The sequence below is a fragment of the Alexandromys fortis genome, unplaced genomic scaffold, assembly GCF_014885135.2.
Source record: "Alexandromys fortis isolate MF-2015 unplaced genomic scaffold, M_Fortis_MF-2015_v1.1 scaffold_12, whole genome shotgun sequence".
NCBI classification, from domain to species: Eukaryota; Metazoa; Chordata; class Mammalia; order Rodentia; family Cricetidae; genus Alexandromys; species Alexandromys fortis.
In genome coordinates this window covers 7,843,917-7,855,437 of record NW_026067937.1, presented here as the reverse complement: position 1 = coordinate 7,855,437, position 11,521 = coordinate 7,843,917, and the positions used below count along the sequence as shown (strand labels likewise).

Below are 11,521 nucleotides of genomic sequence, written 5' to 3'. Positions count from 1 at the left end.
TCCCAGCAGAGGCAGAGGCAGGTGCTCTCTGAGTTTGAGGCCAGCCTGGTCTACAGAGTGAGTTCCAGGACAGCCAGGGCTACACAGAGAAACTCTGTCTAGAAAATAAATAAATAAATAAATAAACAAACATTAAGGAAAAGGAAGCAGAGAAGAAGGATGATGAAGAAAAAGAAAAAATGACAATTAAAAAAAGAGTGGTATTGTTTCATCATATAAAATGACTAACATGGCAATTGTATTGACATTATTACTTCTGGTTAGATTAATATTAATTATCACTAAAGGCTACTTGTGATGGGCCAGGCCTCAATCTGCATGTATTATTATCATTAATTTCCACCAAAATCCAGAAAGGCTGGCTTTATTAGATTATTATCTGTTTTATAATCCCTATGTTGCAAGATGAAGAGACTGAGGCATGGAGAGTCATGTGCCCGACAGCAGAAAACTCATAAAAGTGTCCCAAAGAGCGATCCTACAGGCCCCAGAGTCTGGGCTCCCAAACTCTCTGCTTTACACATGCGTGTGCTGGCTGCACAGGCTGCCAAGAAGCTGGACACCGCCCCTCACTTTCCCTGTGAGCATCACCTTTCCTACCTCGTCCTTTCTCCCTCCCAGGAGGAGACCTTGCTTCTCCTGAGCCCTTGGCAAGCCACCGTCTTTGTACCAATCGTTCTCTGTGAGTCTGACCAGCCCTGAAAGGATAAAAGTTCTTCATAGCAAGGGCCCCACCTGCCTTCTTCCACCACCACCTGATACTGAGCACAGTACTGGGTACCACACACTTTTAAATGGGTGAGGAAAAGGAATTTTCTAAGTCCCTGGGAAGAGCATTACAGAGGGGCCAGAAAAATCCTCGTCATGATCCAGCACATATCCATCCGGGCATTCCCACTCACCGGCATCTTGTGGACCAGAACCACAAGGGCAAGGAATTCTGGGTCAGTTGATCAGCCAGTGGCACTTGTAGACCTGGCAGGGAAAGGAGTAGAGTGCACAGTGGTCACACTCATTTTCTTAAGGACCAATGTTCAAAAGTCTGTGGGGTGGCTCACATCTGTAATCTGAGCCCCGAGAGGTTCAAGTCAGTGTGTACTACACTGTGAGACCCTATCTCAAAATAAACAAACCAAAACCAACATGGAAATCTCTAAGGATGCAAAAGGCTAAGGGACAGACACTGGGTCCCACAAATAAAATGAAAAAGGCCCCAGGAGAAAGATGAACAACTTTCTCAGCGTTCCCTGGCAACCACACCAAGAATCTAGAAGTCCAAATTTGGACACTCTTCTACATCCGAGCAAACAGGATACAAGCTCATGGCTTGACCTCGACTCAGCAGAGGTCACTAATTATCTGGAGGACCGAGGACATTGTTAATAAGTAACTATTTGACATTACTGCTTGGACCAGAAATCCACTGTATAATTACAACAAAACCCCCCTTCTTTGGTGCAAGTTAAGCGAAACTGTGGGAAACACCACACTTCCTATTTACTCACCTTGACGTCCCCACTTAAAAACATCAATTTTCTTGGAGTGCACGTGGCTTGGGTGTGGCCCGTGAATGTCATCCACAGTGGTTCTGCAGTGCCTACTCAATGGTAAGCCAGAAAGTCTAGACTCAGACGGTAGCTGAGACGCACCATTAAGGAGCAATTACATTTCTGACACATAATATATCTAAAACACTGATGGGTGAAGGAGCGGTCAAACGCTACTGCCTGGCAGCCAGAGGCACTTTGAAGTGCTGGGAAATGTGCTCCGTGTTAAATGTGCTGTTCCTTGAAAAGTAGGTCTTCTCTCGGAGATAAAATGCTTTTTCCTAAGAGAAGGGCTGAGGAGAAAACAAACTCCCCAGGTAGTAAGTCAGGAGCAGAGTTATTGCAATGCAATCATTTCACGGAAGTCACAAGTTGGCCAAAGTCTCTGTACCTCAACCACAGTCAAGCATGTGCCAGGACCTAAGCAGAGAAGGCTTTGGCCCATAAAGAAGACTAAAAGAACTACTCCCAGAGAGCTCAGGGTCTGTCAGCAAACATCCAAAAGTAGTACTGTCATGGCGACAGGCACCAAGGTTACTGCTGAAGATGGTCAGTCAGACAACCAGAGGCAGAATGTTAGATTACATTTGGAAATGACAAGGCTAGACCCATCAAAGGTCAGCTGAAAATTATCGGTTCCCCAGTCCTTGCCCAGGACTCTGGAGTGTGGGAATTAAGCATGGGGAAGGAGACTTTGAGAAAAGAAAACAAACTTTTGTAGGTAAGACGTTTTTGTTTGGTGTTTGTTTATTTGTTTTTGAGTTAGGGCTTCTCCGTGTAGACCTGGCTGTCCTAGAACTCACTCTGTAGACCAGGCTGGCTTTGAACTCAAATTCTTCTGCCTTTGCCTCTGGGGTGCTGTGATTAAAGGCTTGCACCACCACCGCCCCAGGGTAGATAAGTAATATTAAGAACTTTAGAAGCCCTGAGGGCAGACAACACTGTCTCTGCGAGACAAAGATGGGTGACTTTGCATTGCATCCAATACCTACTGCTGGCTGTAAAAACAACTCATATATGCAGCCTAGGAACAATAAGAAAATAAAAGGAGAGAATAATTGGTCATGACTAACAAAAAGGATAGGACCCCCTCCTTAAAGGGCAAAATCAGTAATGGTCAAGGCAGGAATGCAGTAAGATTACAAGCAGGACTGTGGCTGAATAAAGCGCACATCCGCCTTTCTATCTGTCTGTCTCTCTCGTTTTGTGGATTGCTTTTCAGAGACATGGTCTCAGCATGTGGTCTAGACTGACCCTGAACTCGTGCTCCTCGGGGCCCTGCCAACAAATTTCTGTGCTACACTGTGCACTACTACACACGCCCTTTCCAGAAAAGCTGGAAAGTTCCTGTGTCAACTCTCCCAGTTTGAAACTTGTGTTTTGAGTTTGTAGAAAAGTATGCCCAGTTCTCAGCTGCAGCAGCAGCAGCAGCAGCAGCTTAAAGGGGCAGTGTAGAGAAATCTTGTACTGGTTGTTGCGGTAGGCCTGAGAGAAAATGAACACAGGACTGAGTAAAACCAAATACAGCAATACGGCAACCAAACCAACATTGAAACACAACTCCAGAGGTCGGCGGCAGTACAATGCCTGCTCACATCTGCTCGGCACATGAGTACCTAAAGCCCTTTCCCTGGATGGGGAGGCTCTGAGCATTTCAGCGACATCCCCAAGGCCCACTGCTGCAGCATCATAGCTCAGTCCTAACATCTGTACCATCCAGAACCTCAGAACTACAGCCTCCATCACCTTAAAAAGTACAGTCGTCCCCCATCATCTACAAAGAGTGCATTCCTACACTGCCAGTGAATGCCTCAATCTACAAAGAGTGATGAACTTTATGTACTCCTTGTTTTTTTTTCTACATACACATAATCTGTCATATTAGTTTCTTTTCCTGTTGCTACAATATAGCACCATATGGAAGGAAGGATTTATTCTACAACCCACCATGATGGGAATGTCAAGGCAGCAGGAAGATGAAGAAGAAGCTGACTACATTGTATCCACACAGATACAGGACAGGAAGAGAGAGTGATGAATGCAGGCCACTGCTCAGCTCCCATTTTGTTTACACAGCTTAGGATCCCAGCCAGGGAATGGTGCCACCCACAGTGGGCAGATCTGCTTACCTCAATTAAGACAATCGAGGTTATGCCTCACAAATATGCCCAGAGGCACATCTCCCAGGGGATTCTAGATTCTGTCGAGTTCACAACACCAACCCCACACCTAAGACAGTTTAATTATAAAGTGAACAAAGAGACTGACAAAAATAGAATAATAACATACTCTGTTAAAGATTTGTAGTCAGTGTTCATTATTAGGTAAAATAAGGGTCACTTGAACACTAGCCCTACAATACAGTAACAATGGATCTGATCCCTTTGACAGCTGCTCAGGCACTAACAGGCAGGTAGTGCGTACGAGGGGAGCACACTGCACAAAAGCATGATTCACCCAAGCAGCAAATCACAGAACAGCATAGACTTCATGATATATCAGAACAGGATATAATTTAAACATGAATTGTTTCTTTGGGGAATTTCCCATTTAACATTTTCATAGTAGCTGTAGTTAACTGAAACCAAAAACATTATCAGGAGTAAGGGATAACAGCAGACAGATTCCAGGGCCCATTCCTGGGTTTTGATACATTAACCCTGAGGTTTGGAACTGGTTTATGCCAGATGACTCCGGTATACACTAGCATTGATAACATAGGGCTAGACAAGCATTCTCAACCAAAGTGACAGTCTCTTGTTTCCCTAGGAGACAGTCAGCATGAATGGATTGTTACCACTGTGGGGCTCAGGGCAGAGGACACCATGATTATCTATTAGACAAAGGCCATCTCACAGCATCACAAGAACTCTGCAGCTCAAAATGTCAGTAGAGCCAAGGAGGAGAAACCTTGCTTCAAACCCTAGTATCTGGGCACAAACACTATATTCTGAGATGCTACATGATCAATAGCACCCTGGAGTGGGGTAGACCCAATGGATCCACAGATTGTAGTTTCATGGGATTTCCTCGTGACCCTGCTATGTAGCAATTTCTTATGAATTAAAACATCCCACCAAGGTGAGGGGCTCACCAAGACTCAAGAAATAAGCAACTCCCAAGTTTAGGAAGTTACTGAAACTCATTAGATTCACAAGCCCCAGCCACCCCAACAAACTTAGATTACCAAGGAAGACCGCTAAACATCAAAGACAATCCAGCCTGTCCATCTGCCTGAATGTCATGCAGAGAGATCCAGAGTTCCCCACGCTGGGCTAGGCTCTTGGCAATATCACTGCCTTTGAGTCTTCCATGCTGTCAGTAACCACAAAAAGCTCATTGGTTCAGCTGAGCGATGGTGGCACACACTTTCAATCCTAGCACTCGGGAGGCAGAGGCAGGTGCATCTTTATAAGTTCGAAGCCAGCTTAGTCTACAAGAGCTAGTTCCAGGAGAGGCTCCAAAGCTACAGAGAAACCCTGTCTCGGGGGGGGGGGGGGGGGGGGGGGGGGGGGGGGGGGGGGGGGGGGGGGGGGGGGGGGGGGGGGGAGAAGGACACTCACTGGTTCAATGTTTGAACTTTGGAGGCATCATTACTTTGCTCTGTCCCTGGTTCCCTATGTGGTGTGAAGACACATCTGTGCACATTTCCCAGGTATAGTACCACACAACAGATTTGTGAGCACTTTGGCCATCCTGGATGACACTTTGGAGTAGGTCAGTTTTACAAGATTTGTAGACAGCAAAAGTGAAGTCCAGAACAACTGAGAAGATAGTACACTGTGATCAGAGTCTCTCAAGGCAGAGCCTCAGTCAGATTCCCAACCTCAAGTCCCCAGCCTGTGTGGTCTCCCCAGTGCCAGTAAAGGCTAAAAGTGGGCTCGGGTAACAACTCTGCATTAAAACTGACCTTTGGGAAGTGGTGTGTGTATGTGTGTGTGTGTGTGTAAAAGGTCATCCTGTGAGGGTTTTTCTGAGGCCTAAAAGACATCTATTATCTTGCTGGTAGGTGAATTTTTAAAAAATAATTTTAAATACCACCCATTAATTTTGTCTGTAGATATCCCAAGTAAAATAGTCCAAGGGCTCCAAGGGGAGGAGGAAGACAACTGCCTGATGCTTCAGAGTTCTCCAAACGCCTGCCAAAGTTGACTTGGTCTCCCAGAGACACCGGGAGAGGACGATGAGTCACTTCCAAAGGATTTCTGAAGCATTCAACAGCAAATATGAAAGAGTTTACCCTGAGAAGCTGCGCTGCTGAGGTCAGGAGCAGGTTGTGACAGGGTCGGAAGCCGCTCAGAGCAGGTTAATACAGACACATTTCAGAGCCAGGGGTAGGATTGCGTCCCAGTTCTGCGCAAGGAGAAACAACCTTTGGCTATTGTTGCAGGCTCTGCTTGATCTGACGCATATCCCAACGGTCCAAACAGACGACGGCACCCAACACAGTCCTTTCTTTAATCTTCAAATTTGCAAGCAACCCAGCTCCTTCCACAAAACCAAGAACTCAGCCAGTGTCAAGTTCTCAGGGAGACATTGCAATGGTGCTCTAGGACCAGATGAAGGACTTTTTCAGTAATTGTGTGCTCTGTGCCATTTGAAAAAAAACAACAACCCAGCAAGGTTGGGAAAAAAAGCTCTGTAAAGTAAGAAGAGAAGTGAGAGGAGGAGGCATTGCTGATGCGCGCGAGAGAACCTGAGTGTACCCGTGAGGTTCTTCTCCTGATACCTCAGGACCGAGAAGGGAGCTTGGGAGAACAGAGAAAGGCATGAGAAACACGTAATCACACGCAGAGTATACGGCACATGTAGTTACGCTGGACAGCAGCGGGGCACGTGTTTGCCAGGTCCTTCCATAGACCACAGGCAAGAGGAAGAGGCTTCTGGAGAGTTCTCCATTCTCCACTAACCTTCTAGGCTACCTCGCCAAACTGGGTTCTCCAGAGGGGGAGCAGTGGCTGCTGAAACTGGCTGAACATGACCATGAACGTCTGATTTTTATAAAAATGTCATGCATTGTCTGCTACGGAAATGTAAGGCTTGGATAGGGAGATCTACGTATATATGTAGATCTCCCCCCTCTCTCTTTATATATACATATACATACATTTATATACTATATAAAAACGTCTTAAATTCTAGAATATGTTACAGTTAAGAATACTGCAGTTTTTTTTTAAAGCCAGCTTCTATTTAATAGAGTGTTTAAATTCCTCGTTAATGGTAATTAGAGAGCAAGCAGCATTTCTTTAACTGCTGCTAGACAGAACTTAATCCAATTTGGTAATCACTAACCTCTGGGCTTTTTCCCCCCTCTTTCTCTCTCTCCTAAATGAAACCCAAGCATTGATCTACAAAGGCTATAAACTGGCAAAGCATAAGAAAAGAATATTTAAAGAGCGAATGAGTGACTGTTAGCTCACAGGGCCAAGTCCAATTAAAATGGAAACAGGTCTCACGGGCTCCCTTACATCTACAGCCTCTACGCTGGCTCAGAATAACAAAAGGCACTCCCAGGAGGTGGGGGACTTACTTTCCCACTGCTCCCCCTCTGAGAACTGCATTCAGTATGTCATTCACCAAGTCTTCTTATTTGGCTCCGTGACCGAGGGCCACTCCTTCCCAAACCAGCATAGCATTATTCTCTATATTGACTCTATATCCCTTTCCTTCCACGGGCCTATCCCCCTGAGGCCACTGAGTACTACAACCGCCTCTTCCCCCACTGGAGATTCCCCGTGTAGCTGGAACACTGACTTCTGATTCGGAAACTTCCGTGTAAACCACTACAACCATCTTGAGAACTTGGGAGTCTGCCAAAATGTCAATTATCTCAAGCTGATCTCTGATGGTTTGTCACTGCTTGTGCCAGCTACGTCCCCACTCCCCTTCTTGACTACAGTGTGGCTTCTTCCTTTATACAAGCAAGGCCTTCTGCTTACCAGGGTACCCCGAATCCTGGACAGGGCACACAAAACATCTTCCCTTCAAATCTCAGTGACTGAGGTATTAATTCTCTCTGCTCTGTAAGGAAATGAGTATTATCTCTAACGTGTTTACAGCTTGCATAGAGGCAGGTAGCTCTACAAACCAAGCCCTTCGAAGACTCAGGCATTGTAAGAATTCCCTCACAGAGATGCACATGCTAGCCCTCAAATCAATCCTATGCTGGCCTGGTTCTGCAAAAAGGACTAAAGAGAGAAAGTCCACAATTCAGAAAAGGCTTTGCATTCGTTTCACCTGGTACAAGGGCTGTTTCACAGGCACGTACACCCGTATGACCAGGACAGAGGGACGTGAACACAGCTGAAGGTTCACAAGTTGTACCTTCTCCCGATGTGTGGATTAAATGTTGAACATGCACTAAAGTTAATGAGTAAGCTGAGAATAGAACATTCAGGTAAGTTCTCTCGGTGGAGTTCTCAGGGAGACATTGCAATGGTGCTCTAGGACCAGATGAAGTACTTTTTCAGTAATTGTGTGCTCTATGCCATTTGAAAAAAACAACAACCCAGCATGTGGGCCGGGGAACAGCTCTATTGCCACACAAGCCTGAGGAGCCAAATGTGGATTCCCAGAACTCGTGTAAAAAGCCAGACCTGAAGGCTTGCTTGCACTGGGGCAGCTGTGCAGAGGGAGATCCCACGGGCTTGCTGGCCAGCCAATTAGCAAAATCAGTGAGAAAGCCTGATTCAAAACACAAAATAGGAATCAGCTGAGGAAGACACTGACTGACACACACACACAATTCAATATGTATATACATACCGACATAACACATGACACACACAGACACACAAATATAACTAAATGATGATCTAGTGAACATCTGGGGAATCCCACAGAAGGGGAAGACATCTTGGGTGCCCAAACCTAATCTAGTTTTCACCGTTTTCAGAAGGAGACAGGTGTTTATTTGGGAGACAGGGTTTCTTTGTTTAACAGCCCTGGCTGGCCTCGAACTCATAGAGATCCGCCTGCCTCTGCCTCCCGAGTGCTGGGAAGTGCTGGGATTAAAGGCGTGCGCCACCGCTGCCTGGCAAGAAGCAGGTTTTTCTTAACGTTTCAGCATTAAAGATAACTGCTAAAATTATACACATTGAAATAAATACATATCCATGCCCCTCCAAGAGCTGAAAGAAATGCGCTTCAACGGGCTATACTCAGGTTAGACCCAATGTAAGCAGGCTTATTTCTACTACCAACTTTCTTTTACACATTAATGGGTCCAGATGTTAGAAGGGCATTTAGAAAACTAGAATAACACGTGGGTGTGGAGAAGCCAAAGACAGCTTGGTAGCCTGGCCAACCATTGCTCGCCTTCTGTGGAAGGCAACATGACACAGAGAGCACTCTCCACAGCCACGCTGGTCCTTTCTCAGTAACGCAATGGGAGGACTCTTCTGCCCAGTGCCACCTGGTAGACCACCGTACTCTCTCCAGGTGCAGAAGGAACCTTACTAGGGGCTAATTTTAAAATGTGGCTACATTGATTTCCATAAGCTTCATTTCTATCCCGATTTTCTTGCAGTATGGTGGTATCAGTCAACAGCGCCTTCTCTCTCCAGAGTAATTTAGCAGATCTAACAATGACCTTTTTCAGTATGCGGGGGAAGAAATACTATTACTTCAAACCTTAAGTGGTCAGTATCACTAGTAGATGGTCAAAGTCGTAGTCTCAAAGGCTGTTGGATGCCAAGCTGGAAGAAGGCAGACGGGTTGGGGAAAGGGGCTGACAGGATGATTGTCCTGGGCTGCTGTTCTCCTTATCATGACTTTCTGGATTTGCATGTGTCTCCTGGGGAAGGATTCCAAAACTCCAAGTTTTGAATGGCTGGAGATGTTTTTTCCATGCGGGTCTCAGCAGCAGACTTGTAGCTGAGCCGACGCGCGTAAGCATCTCGTCTTGGGCGCGACGCAGCGCAGTAATTGAAACCTTGCACACCGCAGGATTGCAGTGGCGTCTATAAATACTCTCCACTTTACTGCTGACAAGCAAAACGCGGGCTTCTGGCACCGCGGAGGAAGATGCGGCGGTGGCATGTGATCCCCGGCAGGGTGAGGGCAGAAATCGGGGAAAACCCTACTGCCCACAAAGGTGGCACCCTAGAATCTATCCATGAAGGACACTTCTGAAGCACACCTGGTCCCCGTCACAGTCCAGGGAAGACTGGGCGCGATCCCTGGGAACCAAGTCTTGCTGCGAGGCGCGGGTCCCACAGCGCCCCCTGCGCGCAAAAACGCGCAGTGCGCGCACACACGAGGCGCGTGGAGGAAATCCCAGCCCAACGCCCCGCGGGCGCGAAAGACGAAGCGGAAAGGGGACACCGCGGGCGCCCAGCACTAAACCGCAGCGAGCTGTCCAGAGTTTCCCGCCACCAGGGGCCAGGTCTCTGGCGGGCGGTCCCCTAGCTACAGTGACCTGCACAGCGCATGCAACCAAGTGGCCACCTTGTGCTGGCAGACCCCCTCCAGGAAAGAAGGGGACGGGTGGGAGGGTCGGCTTCGCGTCTGTGTCTCCCCCTGAGCACCCGTGGCTCTTTAGATCTGCTCCTCGGGCCGTGGGAGGATGAAGCAGACACACGTACTCTTTTCTGCCTCCTATCTCGCTAATGGGTCTCCCCCGATCAGCAGCATCTCCCCAGAGTCATTCACAGGGCTTCCTCGCTCACACTAAGCCAAGGGTGGCCTGCCCCTTCCTTATCCACTTCTTGGTGGTCTACCTCGCCACCCTCGGCATCCTGTGCGGAGGCTCCTTAATCACGCGGAGCCTCCTCTGGCCCCCGTTCCCACCCCCAGGTCACGCCCGCCGAGTTGTTTTCCAAGCCTGTGAAGTTGCAGAACGGATGACTCCAGGCCCTCCAGGGACTTCCCCACTCACCCCCTTGGGGTCCCCGGCGTGAGTCACCCGAATCTAGCCGCGCACCGCCGCCGCTCGCCTCCGTTTCAGACACTGCGCGCGCAGGAAAAAGTTTCCGGCGTTCCAGGGAAAGTTTTCTCGCTGTAGAGAGAAACAAGCGATCTGGATGGTTTTCGCCTAGTCTCCCCTCCTGGGTCCTCTCCCAGTTCTGCCCTCCGCCTGGTGGCGTATAGCCTGGGTTCCTCTCCGGAGTAGTTCCCGGAGTGACTGGTGACTGTTTCCCTCCTCTCTCTCAACTTACGGCCGCCTCCTCTCCTCCCCCCACCTCCTCCCACTTTTCCTGTCCGGTGCACATCGCTCTAGTTTCTCTCCAACGCCCCCGCCACGCTTCACCCCGTCCCACGCCTCCTCTCCAGCAACAAGGGGAGGCGGGGGAACCCTGCGCTGAAATTCACCTCAACAATTTCAGGAAATCCAAACTCGTGGTCTTAAAAAGCAGGGGAGGATGCTGCAAGTCAAGGAACTCCGAGATACCTTTCGCTCGCCCAAGAGATTGACCTCCCACTGCTAACCTCGCGAAAAGAAACCCAAAGGTGTTTGTGCAACCAGATAAAAAGGAGCGGAGGTCTGCAGAACATTCCTGAGACAGAGAGGGTTTTGTTGTTGCTTTGGAGCACGCACGCGCGACTCTGTTTTAAGGAAAGGTTCTCAAACAGATTCCACACTTGTTTGCGTCTCTTCCTTAGCATTGCAAAACGACTTTAAAGATCTGGGATTATCTTTCCAGGCGAAGGTTTCGCGAACACAACAGGTCTTCAGAATTGAAACCACAGAAAACCAACGAATGTAAAAATTTAAAAACACTAAAATTATTTTTATTTATTTATTTTTGTTGTTGTTTTTTGGGAGGTGCTAAGAATTTGAGCTAATTGTGGAACATTCCTGATCCTAGCACAGTGTTACTCAACCTATGGGTCATGACCCCCCTGGGAGTCGCATATCAGATACCCTACATATCAGATATTTACATTATGATTCATAACAGTAGCAAAATTGCAGTTATGAAATAGTAACGAATATAATTTTATGGTGGAGGGGGTCACCACAGCATGAG

The 11,521-nt window shown here is 47.7% G+C and overlaps 1 protein-coding gene across 4 annotated transcripts in view; it reads right to left on the bottom strand.

Annotated features, from left to right (window-relative positions):
- Positions 1 to 10,968, bottom strand: part of Prr5l (proline rich 5 like) — an 81,620-nt gene extending 70,652 nt beyond the window's left edge. Inside the window, exons 1-3 of one of the 4 annotated variants that reach the window (XM_050147069.1) lie at positions 10,863 to 10,968; positions 10,429 to 10,548; positions 903 to 975 (exon numbers count right to left, since the gene is read on the bottom strand). In XM_050147069.1, the coding sequence (XP_050003026.1) occupies positions 903 to 908 (6 nt within the window). In that variant the 5' untranslated portion in view covers positions 909 to 975; positions 10,429 to 10,548; positions 10,863 to 10,968. Of the gene's footprint in view, positions 1 to 902; positions 976 to 1,505; positions 3,660 to 10,428; positions 10,680 to 10,862 lie in introns of those variants that run through there. The other 3 variants (XM_050147072.1, XM_050147070.1, XM_050147071.1) reach the window with 3 other exon arrangements.
- Between the last annotated feature and the right edge of the window lie 553 nt (positions 10,969 to 11,521).